The sequence below is a fragment of the Eptesicus fuscus genome, chromosome 25 (assembly GCF_027574615.1).
Source record: "Eptesicus fuscus isolate TK198812 chromosome 25, DD_ASM_mEF_20220401, whole genome shotgun sequence".
NCBI classification, from domain to species: Eukaryota; Metazoa; Chordata; class Mammalia; order Chiroptera; family Vespertilionidae; genus Eptesicus; species Eptesicus fuscus.
The window spans coordinates 4,072,997-4,095,715 of NC_072497.1; the positions used below are offsets into that span (position 1 = coordinate 4,072,997).

The window sequence follows — 22,719 nt, forward strand, 5'->3', positions numbered from 1 at the left end:
ATATGGCTTTTCGCCAGTGTGAACCCTGTGGTGTTGAATGAGGTTAGAGTTTTGACTGAAGGATTTCCCACAATCACTACATTGATATGTCTTTTCTCCACTGTGAACTCTCTTCTGATTAAAGATGTAATTACTACACCTAAGTGATTTCCCACACTCACTGAACTCAAAAGGCTGTTCTCCAGTGTGAACTCTATGATGTTTAGTGAGCGAAGCCCTTTCATGGAAGGGCTTCCCACAATCAGCGCACTCGTAGGACATGTCTCCAGTGTGAACTCGCTGATGTTCAGTGAGGTTAATGAGACACCTAAAAACTTTCCCACATTTGTTACACTCATATTTCACCTCACCAGAGCAGGCATCCTGATGCTGAACAAATTTATGTGTGTGGCTTGCAGCATTTTCACATTTGCTCCACTGGTGATGACCTTTTATATTGTGAAATTTCTGTGAAATCTCACTACCACTGCGAGGCTCCTCAGTGTTGAAAGGTGCCTGGGGCTGCAACAGCCCTGAGCTGGCTGGCCAGTCTTTCCCAGCCTCCCTAGCGGTTGAAAGCACCCCTGACAAGTAGAAGCTGCACCTGGTCACAAACAAGTCCATGTCCACAGCTTCTTTCCAGGACTTCTCTCCACGGGTATCCCTCTGTTGCTGGTAATGGTTTGCATTGGAACAGAAGTCTCTCACACCTGTGTCACTGAAGGCGGCTTTCTGCTCAATGCGTGCTGCCTGTGACTCAGTCAGGTGCAGAATATCTTTTAACACCGAGAAACACCGCTTACAGAGATGGGTCCTCTGGGTGGGTGGAGCTGTCGTAGAAGCCATGAATGTCGACTCCACTTGTACAGATGCACTCTCCTCAGAACATTCCTCCTCCTCTTCTGTTTTATGCCAACAACCTGAAAACAGAAAAATGGTGAGGAAGTAAATGTTGACTGGGGTGACAGGGAAGTCCCATTACATAAGTGGGTTGCTCATATTACCTTGCCTTCATGCAACTGGATGAAAATGAAAGATTTGCAGGAAGGATTTACAAGATGAAAACTATGAAGTTCTGGGCTGCTGAAGTTCAAAAACAAGGAGGACCGCAAACAAAATATAATACATGCATGGCAAGTGCCACACGGAACAGAAGAGGGATCACAGATTCATTCTTTTGCTAACAGAATTCAGCAGGGCTTGTGTGCTGGTGACACGGGTAAGCAGTGCAGAATGCTGGTTACAGAGGGAGTGAAGATGGTGGCCAGCAGGATGGCTGTGAGGGAGCGAAAGGGAAGTGTGTGGCTATGTGTATGTGTGTGTAAGTGAGGGGCAGTTAGATCCTCCAGGAGTCTCTGGAGCCAGAAGACATGGCTCCCCTAGAAGGGGAACCCCTGATACTGCTGCATGCACTGCTGGGTGGCCAACTCTGGCTCAGAAACCATGCCATCTCGAAGAGGACAGCTGCTGAGACTAGGAGCCCATCCCTACCACCACTCAGACTGGCCTCAAACACCACCTGCAACCCTATAGCCAGTCCATCCAAAGACCTGCTATCTCAGCTGCAAACACACAAACACCAGGACTCCAGCCTTTCTTGCCACAGGCTCCTGTGAGTTCCAGAGTGTGAAATTATCCCACCGACCCGCCACTTCAGCCACGGGCCCCTCACGTCCCGGCACCTGGATTCTCCGGTGACGCTCAGGTGTGCGAGTCTTACCTACAGATGATACCAGTGCGAACACTTCCAGCATCACATCGCAGTATAGATGTCTCTGATCCTCATCAAGGAGCCCCAACTCCTCCTGAGAGAAGGCAATGGCCACGTCCTCAAAGTTCATATCCTGTCATAATGGGGACAGTTCAAGCCACGATCAGCATCTCTCCAGTCATTTTATGTTGGTCACACTACCGACCCCCCACACACATCACTCCACATCTCTCCCTCCACTACCTTCATCCAAGGAGGTATCAGGCCTCTGTCCCATCAAAGTAACTCTCTCCTTATATTCCAGGCCGCCTCTGAGAGTGTGTCTTCCCACAACAATAAAGGCTGAGGAGCAGAGAGAAGATGACTGATCTCTGGGCCTCACATACAGGCCACACTGCCTCTTGTCAATACAGATATGTCCACAAAATAGGGGAGGAAGAGATGTTGGCCAGAAAGGAAGTGTGAGTGATTTGACACCGGTATTACCAGGCATTCCCATTATAGTGCCCCAGGCTGTCCCTCCAAGACTCAGAAAGGCCTGGCATCACACTTCAACCTCTGGAACTCGCTCACAGGATGCTGACCCTATCACTTTGCACCACCTGTCACATAATTCTTTGAAACATACTCCTCTCACACAGCCTCTTTCCCAGAGTCACATCTTCAAAGACAACACAAATATGCCATAATGAGGCCTGTTTTTTTCCTAATTGCCTTCTTTTCCAAAATTCTGACTCACCATTACGTAACATATTTGTCTCCTACCTTCTGCCCTCCTAATGCCAGTGGAGATTTCCAAGCCCAGTCTACAGTGAGGTATGCTATTGTGTTTCTTTTTTTTTTTTTTTCTTTATATTTCTTTATTGATTAAGGTGTCACATATTTGTCCTCATCCCCCCATTCCTATCCCACCTCTCTCCCCACGCATGCCCCAATCCCCTGTTGAACTCAACCATTGGATAGGCTCATATGCATGCACACAGGTCCCTTGGTTGAACTCTCCCCCTCCCTCTACCCTCCCCCTACCTTCCCATATCCTCCCTCTGAGGCCCGATAGTCCGATCGATGCCTCCTTGCTTCTGGTTCTGTTCTTGTTCCTCAGTCTATGTTGTTCATCATTTCCCCTAGATGAGCGAGATCATATGTCACTAGATATATACTAACAAGAACTAAATGTGAGACGAGCAATAATAGTTATGCTGACAGGCAAATGAATCAATCTGTAGCGAGCTTCCCCCTGGACCAACAGTTCTTTTGAGACCCAATTTCAATGTCCAGCAGTTCCTTATGTGTACATGTCAGCCCTGACCCCTCAGCTCTGGATGGTGGACAAATGGTGGTAATGGAGGTCCGACTTCCTCTGGCTTGGTCTCGGCTGAACCCAGGGGCACGGCGTCACCCGGATTAAGGGGCACGTGGCCTCACTCATACCCAAGGGGCGCGTGGTCTCACCCGGGCCTGGGACCCAGCCTCACCCGGATGGATCCAGGGGCGCCTGGCCTCACCCGGACCAAGGATCTGGCTTCACCCGTACCCAGGGACGCTTGGCCTCTCCCAGACCCAGGGCCACTTGGGCTCACCCGGGCCTAGGGCACAAGGCCTCACCCGGATCCAGGGACACATGGTCTCACCCGGACCCAGGGACGCTTGGCCTCTCCCAGACCCAGGGCCATTTGGACTCACCCGGGCCTAGGTGCACGAGGCCTCACCCGGATCCTGGGACACATGGTCTCACCCGGACCCAGGGACGCTTGGCCTCTCCCAGACCCAGGGCCACTTGGGCTCACCCGGGCCTAGGTGCACGAGGCCTCACCCGGATCCAGGGACACATGGTCTCACCCGGACCCAGGGACGCTTGGCCTCTCCCAGACCCAGGGCCACTTGGGCTCACCCGGGCCTAGGTGCACGAGGCCTCATCCGGATCCAGGGACGCATGGTCTCACCCGGACCCAGGGACGCTTGGCCTCTCCCAGACCCAGGGCCACTTGGGCTCACCCGGGCCTAGGTACACGAGGCCTCACCCGGATCCTGGGATACATGGTCTCACCCGGACCCAGGGACGCTTGGCCTCCCCCAGACCCAGGGCCACTTGGGCTCACCCGGGCCTAGGTGCACGAGGCTTCACCCGGATCCAGGGACACATGGTCTCACCCGGACCCAGGGACACTTGGCCTCTCCCAGACCCAGGGCCACTTGGGCTCACCCGGGCCTTGGTGCACGAGGCCTCATCCGGATCCAGGGACGCATGGTCTCACCCGGACCCAGGGACGCTTGGCCTCTCCCAGACCCAGGGGCACGTGGCCTCACCCGGGCCTAGGTGCACGAGGCCTCACCCGGATCCAGGGACACATGGTCTCACCCGGACCCAGGGATGCTTGGCCTTTTCCAGACCCAGGGCCACTTGGGCTCACCCGGGCCTAGGTGCACGAGGCCTCACCCGGATCCAGGGACACATGGTCTCACCCGGACCCAGGGACGCTTGGCCTCTCCCAGACCCAGGGCCACTTGGGCTCACCCGGGCCTAGGTGCACGAGGCCTCACCCGGATCCTGGGACACATGGTCTCACCCGGACCCAGGGACGCTTGGCCTCTCCCAGACCCAGGGCCACGTGGGCTCACCCGGGCCTAGGTGCACGAGGCCTCACCCGGATCCTGGGACACATGGTCTCACCCGGACCCAGGGACACTTGGCCTCTCCCAGACCCAGGGCCACTTGGGCTCACCCGGGCCTGGGTGCACGAGGCCTCACCCGGATCCTGGGACACATGGTCTCACCCGGACCCAGGGACGCTTGGCCTCTCCCAGACCCAGGGCCACGTGGGCTCACCCGGGCCTAGGTACACGAGGCCTCACCCGGATCCTGGGACACATGGTCTCACCCGGACCCAGGGACGCTTGGCCTTTCCCAGACCCAGGGCCACTTGGGCTCACCCGGGCCTAGGTGCACGAGGCCTCACCCGGATCCAGGGACACATGGTCTCACTCGGACCCAGGGACGCTTTGCCTCTCCCAGACCCAGGGCCACTTGGGCTCACCCGGGCCTGGGTGCACGAGGCCTCACCCGGATCCTGGGACACATGGTCTCACCCGGACCCAGGGACGCTTGGCCTCTCCCAGACCCAGGGCCACTTGGGCTCACCCGGGCCTAGGTGCACGAGGCCTCACCCGGATCCTGGGACACATGGTCTCACCCGGACCCAGGGACGCTTGGCCTCTCCCAGACCCAGGGCCACGTGGGCTCACCCGGGCCTAGGTGCACGAGGCCTCACCCGGATCCTGGGACACCTGGTCTCACCCGGACCCAGGGACGCTTGGCCTCTCCCAGACCCAGGGCCACTTGGGCTCACCCGGGCCTGGGTGCACGAGGCCTCACCCGGATCCTGGGACACATGGTCTCACCCGGACCCAGGGACGCTTGGCCTCTCCCAGACCCAGGGCCACTTGGGCTCACCCGGGCCTAGGTGCACGAGGCCTCACCCGGATCCTGGGACACATGGTCTCACCCGGACCCAGGGACGCTTGGCCTCTCCCAGACCCAGGGCCACTTGGGCTCACCCGGGCCTAGGTGCACGCGGCCTCACCCGGATCCAGGGACACATGGTCTCACCCGGACCCAGGGACGCTTGGCTTCTCAGACCCCGGTGCACGTGACCTCACCCAGGCCTAGGTGCACGAGGCCTCACCCGGATCCTGGGACACATGGTCTCACCCGGACCCAGGGACGCTTGGCCTCTCCCAGACCCAGGGCCACTTGGGCTCACCCGGGCCTAGGTGCACGCGGCCTCACCCGGATCCAGGGACACATGGTCTCACCCGGACCCAGGGACGCTTGGCCTCTCAGACCCCGGGCACGTGACCTCACCCAGGCCTAGGTGCACGAGGTCTCACCCGGATCCAGGGACACATGGTCTCGCCTGGACCCAGGGGTGTGTGGGCTCTCCCAGACCCAGGGGCGCTTGGCCTCGCCCGGGCACGGGATCCAGCGTCATCCGGGTCCAGGGGCACATGGCCTCACCCGGACCCGGAGTCCGGTCTCACCTGGACCCAGGGGCATGTGGCCTCACCTAGACCCAGGGACGTGAGGCCTCACTTATACCCAGAGGCGTGTGACCACACCCTAGCCCAGAGGCGTGCAACCCCACCCGCACCCGGGTCTCAGCGGGGCCCCGTCTTCCCGATCCCAATTCCTGCTGGTCAATCCCCCCTCAGCAATTCCCCTGGCCATCCTTCCAGAGCTCCAGTATGGCTGCTGCAGAACTCGTCGGGCGGCGGCTCGGCGAAGCTCCGGTGCGCCTGGTGCATGGCGGTGGGCCGGTCTGGCGTCGCTGCGTCGGCCCTTGGGTCTGCATCGGTGGCCGGTCGCCGAGCATGCGCACCTGGCCGCTTCCGGGGCGTTGAGATTCTTGACGGACTCGGAGGTCAGCAAGCGCGGAGTCTCCCACCCCATGTCTCATAGGGGCTCGTCTGTCCGTGCTTGGCTGCCAGTGGAGCCGTCCCCTCAGCCGGAGACCGCCGGGGGAACTGCGCCGAGCACGTTCCAGGCCGCTGTTGTATCGCCTGAGCCATAGTTCTTTTGTGTCGCCTGAGCCGTAGTTCTTAAAGTGTGGTCTTTGGGTCACCGGCATCAGCATCATCCCACATACCCCTCTTTTATTCTAGTTGTAGAGCATCTACTCAGCCAGCCCTATGGTGGTCTTGGATGGTGTCTGCTCTGCTCTCTTGTCGTAGTCTCAAAGTTGTTGTGGTAGGCAACAATCAGGCTTCCGCCCTATGCCTCCATCTTGGTCCTCCTTTGTATAGTTAAGTCTTGATTGTTGTTGGTGTCACTGGGGGGGCTCTCTTTGTCTATAAAGGAAGAGTTGCTGTGCAGGAGATTCGTTTATGGGCCAGGTCTTGGTGCAGCAAAGCTTTGGCGCTCACTGAATATTCCTGTTGAATGTGTCCCTTATGCACGTGGTTGAAATCTGGTGTCATCTCCCACAGACCACTAGATGCCCTCGTTTCTGGGTCTCCAATGGGGTGTAGATCAGCTACTGCCTTAGGCACTCAGCAAGGATTACAGCAAAAACTGTAGTTTCTTCCTCCTGTCTGAGTGGCCCTGGAGCAGTCCGACTAGAACAGCAGTTCATCTGGTCCGCTGCCAGAGAGCAGGCCACCCACATGCATAAGCCGTTGCTTGGGGCGCAGGTGTGCCTGCAAGACTTGCGGGGCAGGTCTTCAAAACGTGCGGGGCGGGTCCCAGGGCGGGGCGGGGTCTCAGGGCGCCAACAGGCCATGGTGCGGCGAGCCTCGATGGCTGTGAGTCTGGTCCTTCTGCCTTCCATGTATCTAAGTCCCCTCGTTCCGCACTCCAGCGCAGCAAACACTGATTGCTGGGCGCACCTTCGCAAGAGTCCCGCCTCTCCCCGCAGGCATCTGGGTCTCCCGCGGTTCGCCAGAAGATGGGTTTCAGGGTGATGGAGAGCTAATCTCCCCTAGGTTTGGAACAAAAGCCCCTTTCCCCCGCCACCAGCCAGACCCACGCGCCTCCACACCTCATCCCCTCCGATTTCGCTGGGTGCGAGGCAACAGAACAGCCTTTAACCTCCGCCACCATCTTTTTCAAACTTCCCAATTTGTACTTCTTAATCCCTTCATTTCAGTCAACTCTACTGAAGTCTAGCGCCGCCGGGAGGTGCACGGAAAGGGCGCCCGGGCCTCCGTCCGGTGCGCGGTGCGCGCGTCCCGCGGAACCAGGCGCGCGAGGGCTGCGCGGCGGGGCAGGCGCTGGGCGGCCGCCGAGCTCCAGGCACCGCCATCGCCGCGTTCCGGGCGTCGCCGCCGCGGCGTCCCCCCAAATTGTACTTCTTAATCCCTTGAATTCAGTCAACTCTACTGAAGTCTAGCGCCGCCGGGAGGTGCACGGAAAGGGCGCCCGGGCCTCCGTCCGGTGCGCGGTGCGCGCGTCCCGCGGAACCAGGCGCGCGAGGGCTGCGCGGCGGGGTCGGGCGCTGGGCGGCCGCCAAGCCCCAGGCACCGCCATCGCCGCGCTCCGGGCGTCGCCGCCGCGGTGTCCCCCCAAATTGTATTTCTTAATCCCTTGAATTCAGTCAACTCTACTGAAGTCTAGCGCCGCCGGGAGGTGCACGGAGAGGGCGCCCGGGCCTCCGTCCAGTGCGCGGTGCGCGCGTCCCGCGGAACCAGGCGCGCGAGGGCTGCGCGGCGGGGTCGGGCGCTGGGCGGCCGCCGAGCTCCAGGCACCGCCATCGCCGCGTTCCGGGCGTCGCCGCCGCGGCGTCCCCCCAGATTGTATTTCTTAATCCCTTGAATTCAGTCAACTCTACTGAAGTATAGCGCTGCCGGGAGGTGCACGGAGAGGGCGCCCGGGCCTCTGTCCGGTGCGCGGTGCGCGCGTCCCACGGAACCAGGCGCGCGAGGGCTGCGCGGCGGGGACGGGTGCTGGGAGGCCGCCCGGCTCCGGGCGCCGCCGCTGCGGCGGCGTTCCCAGCGTCCCGGGCCGGGCGGCCTGCGGGGGCGGCGGAGTTGCGAAAGTGAGTGAGTTTCCCAGAGTTTCGCCCGGAATGGGGTTCAGTGCAATTGGAGCCGACGCTCAGCGCACTCGGGAGCCTTTATCTCCTTCCTGCCAGTGAACGCCGGCCAGGTCCTCAGCCGCCCCTTCCTCTCCGGTTCCATCCTCCCCGCAGGCGCGTGTGCTCGTGTCTCCGCCCGTTTCTCCATACCTCAGGCTTTTACGGCTTCCCCGACTGTCCCCGTGGCCTTCTCCTTCCCCCCAGCTGTGGGCATTTCAGTCCACCAACTTTCCTGTGATTCTGGACGATGTCCGTTCTGACCTCTAGTTGTATTTTTGAAAATGTTGTGCCCGGCTGCAGGTTAGGTGTTTAACCTATGGCGCCATCTTGGTTCTCTCTATTGTGTTTCTAATGATCATGGTATCAGCCCTCAACAAAACCTGACAGGTGTGCACATACATAACACCTAAGCTCTGGACATTGCATGTAGCATGACAACACCCCTATTTTCAGACAGTTACACTAAAATTCTGCCTTATTATGTCATCCGGTCACCACCAAAAAATGAATTCACATTTCATTCACTATTAAACCAAGTTCAGGGCCCTGTGGCCATGAATGGACATGCCCTCTCCAAGTGCACATCAGTCTTTCTCCCACACCTCTCACACCTGCACTCCCACAGCCCCAGACCCCAGAGTCATCTCATTGACCTCCTACCGATTACTCAGCATGTGTGGTCCAGAGAATGAATGCCTGGCAAACTCCAACGGGAGGAAGTCTTCATCCAACTGTGGCAGTCCACACTCATAGAGGCAGCCTTGAATCCTGCTCTAAAGGCCTCCCTTCTTTTTTTTTTTTAAATATTTTATTTTATTTTTATTTTTTATATTTTATTGATTTTTTTACAGAGAGGAAGAGAGAGGGATAGAGAGTTAGAAACATCGATGAGAGAGAAACATCAATCAGCTGCCTCCTGCACACCCTCTACTGGGGATGTGCCCGCAACCAAGGTACATGCCCTTGACCAGAATCGAACCTGGGACCCTTGAGTCCGCAGACTGACGCTCTATCCACTGAGCCAAACCAGTTAGGGCAAGGCCTCCCTTCTTGATAGTTTTTCACTTCGACCTCACCTAATGAGAACCACATCAGATCGCAGATATCGAGAGCCCGCCTCCACAGGTGCTACACTTGATGTCCGTTCCACAGTCACAGCCTTCATCTGACAGGTGTGCACATACATAACACCTCAGTATGGGACTCAAGTATGGGACTTGATGGGACATGGCCCTCTACCCAATGTCCAGTGAGTCTCACAGGTGACCCCTCATGGCCCTAAGCAAATCAACCAGACTGACTGCACACCTCAGGCCACACCCAATGGCACAAAAAGTTCCTGGTGGATGTTTTAGAAGTAAATATGCACCAGCCCCAGCCTCAACTTGTTGGAATTACCCTTTTTAAAAAATATATATATATTTTATTGATTTTTTTCACAGAGAGGAAGGGAGAGGGATAGAGAGTTAGAAACATCGATGAGAGAGAAACATCATCAGCTGCCTCCTGCACACCCTCTACTGGGGATGTGCCCGCAACCAAGGTACATGCCCTCAGTCTGCAGGCCGACGCTCTATCCACTGAGCCAAACCGGTTAGGGCTGGAATTACTCTTAAGCCTCCAATTTAAAAAAGAAAAAAAAAAAAAAAGATCTAAACTCCTTCCTTGTCCATCATTCTGCACAGCTTTTGAAGAAGTCTTCATCCTGAACTACCCCCCTCAGAGTCGGAGATGCTCATGAACTGCTCTCTGAAATCTCAGGCTCTAATAGGCCAAAAAGAGAAGTGTTTGTATCCCCCAATGAATATCACTCTTCGACTATGATTTCCTCCATTTCAGTGGATGGTGCTTCAATACCTGCAGTTGCTAAATCCAAAATGTCACGACTTCTCGGACTCTTCTCTCTCTCTCGTCCTCAATATTAGGATATTTAGGTGGCCACACCTAAAACACCAATCCATAATGCAACTGTTTCTTCCACTTCCACAGCCAACCTCATGGGCCAGTTCCTATCGCACTCACCAAGATGACCTTCCTAATATTTCTGCCACCTCCCTCCTGCCATATTGTGCATCATGCTGCAGCCACAGAATCTAAGGGGACCTTGGTCAGATCACCTGCCTCCACTGCTCCAAATCTCCCATTGCTCCCACAACCTGCAAATAAACACCCACGTTGTCACAAAGTTCCTCTAGACGTGACTCCAGTACAATTGTTGCCTGTTCCCATTATTTATTTACTAGAGGCCCTGTGCATGAAATTCGTGTAGTGGGGGGGTGTCCCTCAGCCCAGCCTGCACCCTCTCCAATCTGGGACCCCTAGAAGGATGTCCGACTGCCCGTTTAGGCCTGATCCCACTGGACTGGGACTGTCCTCTCCTTGGACCAGGAGACCTTGAACAGACACCAAGCCCAGAATGTTAAGTCCAGGTCCAGTGTTATAGGAAGTGGTCCCTGTTTGGGGCAACCAGTGGAAGGAGAAGTTGTAGGTCCTCCCAGGCATAGGGACCAGAATGTGCAATGGCTTGGAGTTAAGATTGATCCCACTGGATCAGGCCTAAACAGGCAGTCGGACATCCCTCTCACAATCCAGGACTGCTGGCTCACAACTGCTCGCCTGCCTGCCTTCCTGATTGCCCCTAACCACTTCTGCCTGCCAGCCTGATCACCCCCTAACCACTCCCTTGCCAGCCTGACTGATGCCTAACTGCTCCCCTGCCAGCCTGTTTGCCCCTAACTGCCCTCCCCTGAAGGCCTGGTCACCCTTAACTGCTCTCCCCTGCAGGCCTGGGTCCCTCCCAACTTCCCTCCTCTGCCGGCTTGGTCACCCTTAACTGCCCTCCCCTGCAGGCTGGATCACCCCCAACTGCCCTCCCTTGCAGGCCTGGTCCCTCCCAACTTCCCTCCCCTGCTGGCCATCTTATGGTGGCCATCTTGTGTCCACATGGGAGCAGGATCTTTGACCACATGGGGGCAGCCATCTTGTGTGTTGGAGTGATGGTCAATCTGCATATTACTCTTTTATTAGATAGGATTTATTTATTTAGTTAGTTAGTTAGTTAGTTCCCATTTTTTTAAAATAAAGAATACCTGCTGGTCCTGTAACCAGCTCAGTCTTAACTCCAAGCCATTGCACATTCTGGTTCCTATGGCTGGGAGGACCTACAACTTCTCCTTCCACTGGTTGCCCCAAACAGGAACCACTTCCTATAACACTGGACCTGGACTTAACATTCTGGGCTTGGTGTCTGTTCAAGGTCTCCTGGTCCAAGGAAAGGACAGTTCCAGGACACTCCTCTATCTCTTAGGCTAAAAGAATGGGAGGCCCTAAAATAAATTCCACAAACCAGGACCCCTCAGTGATTCTGCATTTGCAGGAATCTGTGGAAAATTAAGGTTTGTTGAGAGACTGTCAACCACCACCAGGATCCATGGACTCAGGCTGCTCAGTACCCTTACCCAGCCCTAGGGCCAGGTCACCCCGAGATGCCTGCATTACCTTGGAGCTCAGTCCTCAGTACACACTCTTGCAAGATGCATTATCTTCTCCTTCCTACTAACTTCTTCTTCTCCACTAACTACTCTCTTCTCTCTTCCAGTCTGTTCTTCTTCTTTTTTTTTTTAAATATATTTTATTGATTTTTTACAGAGAGGAAGGGAGAGAGACAGAGAGTTAGAAACATCGATGAGAGAAACATTGATCAGCTGCCTCCTGCACGCCCCCCACTAGGAATGTGCCTGTAACCAAGGTACATGCCCTTCACCGGAATCGAACCTGGGACCCTTGAGTCCACAGGCTGATGCTCTATCCACTGAGCCAAACCGGTTAAGGCCAGTCTGTTCTTCTTCTGAGCATTTTGGCTAAATGTTTAGAACCCCACCTCAGACCATATCCCTTGTTTTTTCACTATCATGGATGCCCCCCACCTTCCTGATGTGAATGTAATAAACATTCAAAACTCTAAGGAATTTTTTTTTGTGAGCTTATTTTAGCAAAACTGACTACAACGAGCTGAAAGCAGAATCTCAAAGAGCCCTTGAAAAACCTCTGACTCCCCACCTTTCGGTGCTGGTGCCATTTTGGGGTTCAGCCCATCTGGTATCAAGATGACCTAATAAATTCATGATTCTTCACCCTTTTGGGCCTCGTGCCTTCCTCCTTTGGCGACCCTAACATTTGGTGCCGAAACCCGGGAGGGTTCTATGGGGATGGGGAGCCATCATCCTGGCTTCGGGCACCCAAGTTTGCTACTTGAAGAGCGGTAGGCAGTGGTAACTCAACCTGGGCTTACCTCCAAATCCTATTCAGGTGACTTGATTGCCAGCCCTGATTAGGCCTCTGTCTATTCTGGACCCTCCTGAGCCAACCAAGGAGGATGCAAGATGGGGAACCCCTCCTCCATGGCTGACCCTCCATCTCACACTGGCCAATCTTCTCTAGGTACGGGATGATCCACAATTTCCCTCATCTGGAGTCTTCTGCCCACTCTCTCTCACTGATTTCTTGAAAGCCTCTCAACTCAAAAGTCCTAGCGCTAGGCCAGAAGACTCCTCAGCCATTCGGCTGTAGGTCCTTCTGGATTGGGGATGCCCAGTACAGAGGGTCAGCTCTCACGTTTCATGGTGATCTGTTTGGCAGCAGGGATGCCTGCCTTGAACAATCACCTTTGGATTTGTAGTCTGTCACTCACCATGGGCGACGACGCCACACTCGCTCTGCACAGTCACGGGTGATATCGTGCCCAACTACGTCATTTTCTTTTGTAACACTGTTTGACCATAATAAAAACCAGATGAGAAGCCCTAAAAACTGCATTTTTCATGTTAACATATTCCACAATTTAGATAATAGCTGTCATTGCAATGGAAAATGGTCAGAGCCCTAACCGGTTTGGCTCAGTGGATAGAGCATCGGCCTACGGACTGAAGGGTCCCGGGTTCAATTCCGGTCAAGGGCATGTACCTTGGTTGCGGGCACATCCCCAGTGGGGAGTGTGCAGGAGGCAGCTGATCAATGTTTCTCTCTCATCGATGTTTCTAACTCTCTATTCCTCTCCCTTCCTCTCTGAAAAAAAATCAATAAAATATATTTAAAATAAAAAAAAAGAAAATGGTCAGAGATTCCCTATGTCCAGGCCTTTTTCACTCTTCAGTCCCAATCCTCTCTCTCAGTATTGCTCTACCCATCAGATCTTTCTCCTTCACACAAAACATCATACCCCTAACACTTCTGATTCTGAATCTACTTTTTTTTTTTTTAATTGATTAGCTTGAATCTTCAGGACAACTTGGGTTTTTTTTTTTTTTTCTTTGTTTATTGATTTCAGAGAGGAAGTAAAGGTGCAGAGAAATAGAAACATCAATGATGAGAGGGAATCATTAATCAGCTGCCTCCTGCACGCCCCCTATTGGGGATTGAGCCCGCAACCCGGGCATGTGCCCTGGGCCAGAATCAAACCCAGGACACTTTAGTCCGCAGGCTGATGCTCTAGCCTCTGAGCCACACCGGCTAGGGCTGAATCTACTTTTGACCCAGCAGACCACTGACCTCCACCCCCTTACACATCTCTTCCCTCATCTGTGGTAGATTCCCAAAACCCAGACCCTCCTAACCCGCAACCACCTTCTCCCCCAGCCCCTGAGAACCCAAATCCCAAGAACTTGAGCTCCGATACGGCCTCTTCCCACCTAACACTTGCTCTAGGGCCATCCTAAGACTGCCTTCCTCAACAGCTGCTTCCATTCCTGCACCCATTCTACCCCTGAGGGAGGGAGCGGGGTATCGTCTGGGTACACATCCCATTTTCCAGGTCAGACCTCACACAGATTGAGAGGCATCTCAGGTCTTTTTCCACCGACCCGACCACCTTTACTAAGGAATGTAAGTACCTGACCCAGTGCTATGACCTGACCCGGCATGGCATCTGAGTCATCCTGTCATCCTCTCTCACCCCAGAGGAGAAGGAGCATGTCTGACTAGCAGCTCAGGACCACGCCGTGCCCTCCACAGACAGGACTCGGTGGCCAACCCAGTTGGTGCTAACAGGGTCCCCCGAACTGACCCAAGATGGGGCTATCAGGTCAGTTCTCCAGGGTGCTGGCTCTGTAGCCTATCTCATTGTCAGACTCAAAAGGCTGCCCATAAGGTGGTCAATTATGACAAACTTAATGAAATCACCCAAGGCCCTGACGAAAACCAAGCTCTCCTCTTCTCTGGCCTCACAGAGGCCTTACACAAATTTACCAGCTTAGGATCCACCTCCCCAGAGGGAGTCCTTCTTGTGAACACCCATTTTATATTTCAATCATCTTCCTACATACACCATAAACTTCAAAAAGTACACACAGGTCCACAAGCGCCTCAGAAAGACCTAATTAACCTGCTTGCTGAGGTTTTTAATAATAGAGATGAGGAGACCCCGATTCAAAAACAAAGAGGAAACCCAAATACAAAAAAAAAAAGGTGAGATCAGGCGAAGGCTGAGGCCCAGACAAAGGCCTTTCAGTTCCTAGCCACCACTCTCAAGAACCCCAAATGGCCCTGACCGGTGTGGCTCAGTGGATAGAGCGTCGGCCTGCAGACTGAAAGGTCCCAGGTTCGATTCCGGTCAAGGGCATGTACCTTGGTTGTGGGCACATCCCCAGTAGGGGGTGTGCAGGAGGCAGCTGATCGATGTTTCTCTCTCATCGATGTTTCTAACTCTCTATCCCTCTCCCTTCCTCTCTGTAAAAAATCAATAAAATATATTTTTAAAAAAGAACCCCAAATGAAGTGCGGGTCCTCCAACCAATGGTAAGCCAGGGCCAAAGCCTCCTCTGGGCCCATGCTTCAGATGCAACAAGGAAGGACACTGGACCTAGTCCTGCTCAAACCCAAGACCCCCGCCTGGGTCCTGCCCACGTTGTGGAAGGGAAGGCAATGGGAATCAGCCTGCAGGCTGGCCCCTCCATGTCGAACATCAGCCAGCCCAGCAAGGCCGCCCTCTGGATCCGGTTTGGAGCTCCCAGACCTCCCGGGACTGGCCACCCAAGACTGAAGCTGCCCCGGCCCTGACAGGGCCCCACAGACTCGCAGCACCAAGCCAGAGCCTCGGGTAACCATGTGGGGGCAGGTAGGCCCATCTCCTTTTTTTTTTTTTTTTTTCCAATATATATTTTATTGATTTTTTACAGAGAGGAAGGGAGAGGGATAGAGAGTTAGATCGATGAGAGAGAAACATCGATCAGCTGCCTCCTGCACACTCCCCACTGGGGATGTGCCCGAAACCAAGGTACATGCCCTTGACCGGAATTGAAACTGGGACCTTTCAGTCTGCAGGCCGACGCTCTATCCACTGAGCCACACCGGTTTCGGCCCCATCTCCTTTTTAACTGACACTCGGGCCACTTATTCTGCCCTCCCCAAATTGGCTGGGACCTTTGTCCCCTCCTCAGCCTCTATGATGGGGGTTGACGGATCAGTCTCACAGCCATTAGCCACCTCACGTCTACACTGCATCTTCCTAAATACCCCCATTCACTCTTTTCTCCTTCTGCCTCGATGGCGGACCAGAGCTACAGCGCATCCCCTCATAAAACCAGCCGTCCGCCCTAACCGGTGTGGCTCAGTGGACAGAGCGTCGGCCTGCGGACTGAAGGGTCCCGGGTTCGATTCCGGTCAAGGGCATGGACCTTGGTTGCGGGCACATTCCCAGTGGGGGGTGTGCAGGAGGCAGCTGATCGATGTTTCTCTCTCATCGATGTTTCTAACTCTCTCTCCCTCTCCCTCCCTCTCTGTAAAAAAAAAAAAAAATCAATAAAATATATATTAAAAAAAAAGACAAAAAAACCAGTTGTCCAAGGACAGTCACCTACCTCAGTTTCCCCTTTACTGCACAAAGTCGTGCCATTCCTTCGACGGTAAACGTCTTATCTCCACCATGACTGTCCCCTCCTCTCCATTCTCAGGCTCACTGGGCACAATCGCCTCTGAGATCCCAGCTTCCCTTTGTCTTCCCACAAAGCTCCTCTAGGACACAGCACGGCAAAGGGACTCCTCACTGAGCCGTGAGCTCCCAAGGCCAGCATTCTCACCCCTTTAATGCTCTGAACACTGCTCCGACTTCAGCACCTTCTAACCAACTCCCCCCTTTTCCCAAAAGAACAACCCTCTTTACTGCAAAACGGGGAACGCTTTCTAAACAGTCCGGCTAGTATCATAAGCTGAACTCAGTACCACCACCCAAACCTTAGCAAGTTATCTGTTAGGAAAAACGGGGCAGTGTCAAATCCAGGCGGCTCCCTCCTCCCCCCACCTTTTCTCCGGCCTCAGGTGCTTACGCCTAATGTTCCAGAGTCTTTGGTAACTTCAAGGTTTTGGAGCATTGCTGGGTTAGAGGATAAACATCTAAATATTTTAAAACTAGCGGCCCTGTGCACAAAATTAGTGCACATTAAAAGGGGAATTAGAGGAAATGTTTTAATATCGCTATTTGCCTTTTCTCTATAATAGAAGTGTCAGAGATGAAAGAAAATCAGTAAAATGTATATGAAAATCTTCCTCCTTTCAGAGTCAAGTCCCTGCCCACCCACATTGCCTCAAAATCAGACGAGATCTGGGCGGGGTGCACAGCCTCAGGGTCCCCATCAAGCCCCACCTGGTGGGGGGGCGCAGCCTCAGGTCCCCTGGCCCTGAGGGCAAGTGGTGCATCTTGATGTCCCCTGTCAAGCCCTACTGGGTGGGGTGGGGTGCAGCCTGAGATCCCTGGCCTGATGCTGGGGCGGGGGGCCCGGCCTGAGGTCCCCTGCCCCGGCCCAGCACCAGACAGCCTCAGGTCCCTGCTGATTGCTCTTTAAGGCTTGTTACGGGAACTCAGCCTCCACTGTGGCCGCCGCCATCTTTGTGACGGTCAATTTGCATATTCCCTTTATTAGATAGGATAGCATAAAATACCGAATCACTGACTGCTAGACACATTTTAATTCGCTTGCTCTTAGTTTTTATTACAAAAGGTCTCTTGTACTTTGTTGAATGTATATTTTCCTGAAAGTCAGAGTGTGTTTAAAAGCGTGTTATTTGTGAAGGGGTAGAAGGTTTGTGTTGTCCAGTGAGTCAGGACCTGATCACCCCTGATATCCGAAGGGACCCCTTCTCTCCTAGTAAGCTAAAGTAGTCCCACCCAGGCTCTCTCCTGTGGCTTAAGTCCTAATATCTGAGCCCAGACTTCCTTAATTTCCACCGCTCACTCAGAGTCCTTGACACTATCACTGAAAGCCTCAACAGGTCTTCCTGCTTGGTACTGAGGAACCTCTCTCCCCCTTTCTAGCCTTCTTAAAAGTCACACACTGCAGAGGACACCGAGTCAGGATTGATCCCTTTGTTATTACAGGGAAATAACAAAGCAGACCAGGAGGCCAAGCAGCTCTTAGCTACACCCCATATAACACCCGAATACACTCCAGAGGAGCTTCAGTCCCTAGTAGCTCTTGGGGCTATGCAGGAAGATGCACGGTTAAAATTTCAGGGAAAATATATCCTTCCCCGGGGACAGGCCCGTGATATCTTACAGGCTATTCACAATTCCCTATGCATAGGACACATTTACAACTCCGAAAACCCCTCATCACATCATCACCTGTCCTAGCCTAGCCTCCCTACTGCAAGATGTCACCAAACCATGTTCTCCTCATTACTCAGTATCTCCCCAAGGACAGGTTAAATTAGACCTCCTTCTTTCCCCACTCATCAGGTTAGGGACCAAACCCCTGGACAAGACTGGCAAATGGACTTCACTCACATGCCTCCTATTAAAAAACAAAACAAAACAAATATCTCTTAACCCTCGTAGATACCTTCTCAGGCTGGGTAGAAGCATTCCCCTCTGCGTCTGAAAAGTCCTCCGAGGTCACACAAGCTCCCATTCCGCATTATCATTCCCAGATTTAGCTTACACCCCTCATTACAATGAGATAATGCAACTGCTTTCATAACTCATATAACTCAACTGGTCTCCTCCACTCTGAACATACAGAGGAACTTACACCACTCCCCCTCCCCCCACCCCCCCAACCCCCGCCAGGCCCAATCTACAGGCAAGGAAGAACAGGCAAATTCCTTAATGAAGTCCCACCTAACCAAATTAACTCTCAAAAGTAAAGAACCTGCCGAAACCGGTTTAGCTCAGTGGATAGAGCGTCGGGCCTGCGGACTGAAGGGTCCCAGGTTCGATTCCGGTCAAGGGCATGTACCTTGGTTGCGGGCACATCCCCAGTAGAGGGGTGTGCAGGAGGCAGCTGATCGATGTTTCTCTCTCATCGATGTTTCTAACTCTCTATCCCTCTCTCTTCCTCTCTGTAAAAAATCAAAAAAGAAAATAAAAAAAAAAAAGTAAAGAATCTTAAATTCCTCTCTTACCGCTAGCCTTTATGCACATCAGGGCAATCCCCCCATGCACCCTCCTGTCTTAGTCCCTGTGAACTCATGTATGGAAGACCCTCCTTATTAGGAAACTTCCCTTCCACAGAGACCCCTCTCGGAGACTATGCCCCCATTTTATTTTTTTTTTATTTTATATTTATTTTATTGATTTTTTACAGAGTGGAAGGGAGAGGGATAGAGAGTTAGAAACATCAACGAGAGAGAAACATCGATCAGCTGCCTCCTGCATATCCTCCTACTGGGGATGTGCCCGCAACCAAGGTACATGCCCCTGACCAGAATCGAACCCGGGACCTCTCAGTCCGCAGGCCTACGCTCTATCCACTGAGCCAAACCGGTTTTGGCTACGCCCCCATTTTAAATCTCATCCAACCATTACTGAGAGAGCATGCTGATCAAGTCCTCCCTCCACCTTCATCGGGAGCCATCCCCCCTGCTCCTCTACAGCCAGGGGACTGGGTCCTCCTAAAGGAAACCCACCCGTCGAATAATTTACAGCCCCGATGGCAAGGCCCTGACCAGGTACTGCTAACCACCCCACTGCAGCTAAACTCTCAGAGCAAACCCCGTGGTTCCACCTTTCCAGATTAAACCCGTCCCCGGAACACCTCCATCACATGAGCTGGAGTCCCCTAACTGTTACAGCCACCAGATCGGGCCCACCAGACCCCGCCTTACCCTCATCTACCGCTCACCCAATGTAGATGCAGCCCCCCAATAATCAGTCTTTACCTGTCCCCGGAACCCACCATATCCGACACAAAAGGGCGGTTCAGATAATCCCTCTCCCCATAACCCTGGGGTTGGACCTGGCACAGGGGGCCTAACCACTGCTCCATCCCCTTTGGAAATCCTGTCTCAGGACCTACAAGCTCTGGATGCGAGCAAGGGGCACAACTGGCAAACAAGAACCTCGCCCCCAGGGTGACCTCCCCTCCCCCAGCCAATAACTAGGCAGGCAACCGAGACCCGTTATCTTTTCCCCTAAAGATCACATCTAGGCCTCGGCTGTATGTCAGCTCCAGGCCCAGAAAAGCAGCAAAGCAGACAAGTGACGCTGCGGCAGCCTCAGGACCAGCTTCCGCCTCCCGAGTCCCTCAACGGGACCGTTTCCGAGCCTTCCAGGAGGCCTCATGAATTCCTAATTCTTCACCCTTTTCGGCCCCGTGTGTTCCTCCTTCCGCGACCCCAACATCCATGTCCCCAACGTTCTGCAAAACCACACCTCATCTCTTTGTTGCCTTTAGACCCCAAACAGGCCCGGGTTTCCGAATCCTCCCAGCTCAGTGTCACCATCACGTCCTCACAAGGTGGCCCTGCAGCCTCCCACCCTCTTCCCCATCACCCACGTGTCACCCACCAGGGACTCACCATTCTGGACGCTGGGACCTGGGCGGCAGGACCTGAGCGGCGCCGGCCCCCAGGCTGGAGGGTTCAGGGGGGTCGGGCTGCGGGAACGCTGTGAGCGGAGAGGCGTCCGGGAGGCAGGGGGACCCCGATCTCGGTCTGTTGGGGCTCCAGGAGCCTCAGACACACCCTGCACCGCAGGCAGCGGCCTCCCAGGCCTCCTCCTACTCAGTCCAGTGCCCTGAAGCCTGTGAATCTCTGAACAAAGTCCTACAACGTTAAAATGACCACCACCAGGAAGAAGGCGGAAGTCCCGCCCTAACCGGATGCGCAGACACCAAAATGCCCTTTAGCGCCGCCCACATGAGTGCAGCGCCTTCTGGGTAATGTAGTTTTCTCACCGCCCAGGGCCGGCGAGGCGCAGGCAAGCCTGGCACGGTGGCTGAGCAGCTGACGCTGGAGGTGCAGGCAAGTCTGGGATGGCGGCTGCCCAGCCACCCAGGGCCACCTGAGGCTCAGGGGACCAGGGCAAACCTAGGCTTGTGCTGCCATCAGTGGCAGCTGCAGAGGTGTGATGGGGTGTCGCCTTCCCCTGGTCGTTGGATCGCCTCCCACTCCTGAGGGCTCCCGGACTGTGAGAGGGGGCAGGCCAGGCTGAGGGACATCCCCTCCTCCAGTGCATGAATTTTATATAGCTCATGACCAGGGACAATAATGTGGTGAGGGCATAGAAGCGGTGGGGGCAGGGTAGAGGGAGAAAAAAGGGAGAGGTGGTTGAGTAAAATTGGGAATGTCTGTAATAGAGTCAACAATAAAAAATAAGAATGTATTGCCGAAACCTGTTTGGCTCAGTGGACAGAGCATCGGCCTGTGGACTGAAGGGTCCCAGGTTTGATTCCGGTCAAGGGCATGTACCTTGGTTGAGGGCATGTACCTTGGTTGCGGGCACGTCCCCAGTAGGGGGGTGTGCAGGAGGCAGCTGATCGATGTTTCTCTCTCATCGATGTTTCTAGCTCTCTATCCCTCTCCCTTCCTCTCTGTAAAAAAATCAATAAAATATATATTTTTAAAAATAGATAAAGTAGTAATTCACAGATCACAATACTACTCAGCAATAAAAAATTAACTATTCACATAAGCATTTGTGTTGAATCTCAAAATAACTGTGCAGCATGAAGGAAACCAATATTTGTTAAAGAGCACACACATTATAGTGCCTATAAAATTATAAAAAATATGAACTAATGTGTTGTGATGGAAGGAAAATCAATGCCTGCAAGGACTGGGGGAGGGAGAGAGAGAGAGAGAGAGAGAGATTATAAAAAGGCAGGAGGTAATTATAGGGTGTACCAATAGAGCTGTTGGTATGGAAATTAATACCATAATTAAAAGTAATAATACAAGAATTTACTCTGTTCTGGCCAGTATTATTCAGTTGGCTAGGCTTCATCCCCCAACTTAAAGGTCACTAGAACAGGTCAGGGCCCATGCCCTCCTCAAACCCCAGGAGGGGAGAGCAGGAGGCAGCTGATTAATAGATCTCTTTTATAGAGATGTCTCTCATTCACTCTCCCTTCCATTTTCCTAAAAGAAACAATATAGTGAGTAATGTTTAAAGTATTTTTAAAAAAGAATAAACTCTGTGTTTTGGGTGCTCAAAACTGTAAATCTATTTCTGCTCCACCGTATCTATTGGAGACAGATAAGTCTGTTTCAGGTGTGATGGTTTCACAGATTTATATGCACATCAAAGCTCACGAAATAGTGCACATTAGAAAAGCGCAGTTTGTTGCATGTCAGTTCTCCTATCCTGGGAGGAAAACCTTTGCCTCAGTGGTAGCAAATATTGGCAAGCATTGCAGGCTATTGCCATCAGAACCAACAGGAGTGCTGACTGGTTACAAAAGACACAACCTGGGGTTGATTATAGGATTATCCTTCCTCTACCTTTGAGTTCTTGCCTGCTGAGCATCAACCTTGAGGTGAACACCCTAGAGGGGCCAAGGAAATCCACATCACTTTTATATTATTTTTGTCTGCCAGTGGCTTCAGCTGCAGAAAATAGGTGTGGAGGTCCCCAGAATGTCCTAAACGATCCTCCGAGCCACAGGCCCTGGAATGATTTTGGATTTATGTCCAGAAGAGGCACTTTTCATCTCATTTAACCACAGTCTCTCCCATTTCCACGAAAACGGTGTTTCTGTCCCAATACTAATTCCCCCTCAGAGTATTACAACATGTGACAACAGCCTACGGAATTTCATGTATCATGTCACGTGGCCTCTCTGGAGCATGTATAGAGTAGTTCTCCAAACATTGCTGAAACTTATGTAATACACTCGAGTCCCGGTTCACGAAACTCGTGCACGGGTAGGGTCCCTAGCCCTTGCTGGTGATCAGGGCCTATTGGGGCCTTCAGACTGCTGGCCAGGGCCTTCCTTCTCCCAGCTGCCAGCAGGGGCCTTCTTTCCCCTGGGCTGCCTTCTTCCATTCCACACCGCCCCCTGGTGGTCAGTGCACATCATAGCGAGCGGTTGAACTCCCAGTCAGTCGAACCCCCGAGGGGATGATTTGCATATTAGCCTTTTATTAGATAGGATACTGCGGACAGAGATCCTAATTCATATTGTTTGTACAAGCACAACCAAGGCCTCTTCTTCAGGATGACCACTGACCTCACCCATGATGGAGACACCA

At 53.5% G+C, this 22,719-nt stretch overlaps 1 protein-coding gene across 1 annotated transcript in view; it reads right to left on the bottom strand.

Annotated features, from left to right (window-relative positions):
- The window catches only part of LOC114229608 (zinc finger protein 551-like), a 35,535-nt gene that overhangs the window by 2,632 nt on the left and 10,184 nt on the right, over window positions 1-22,719 (bottom strand). Inside the window, exons 3-4 of the mRNA XM_054713317.1 lie at window positions 1,700-1,823; window positions 584-899 (exon numbers count right to left, since the gene is read on the bottom strand). Coding sequence (XP_054569292.1) covers window positions 584-899; window positions 1,700-1,823 — 440 coding nt within the window. The remainder of the gene's footprint in view (window positions 1-583; window positions 900-1,699; window positions 1,824-22,719) is intronic.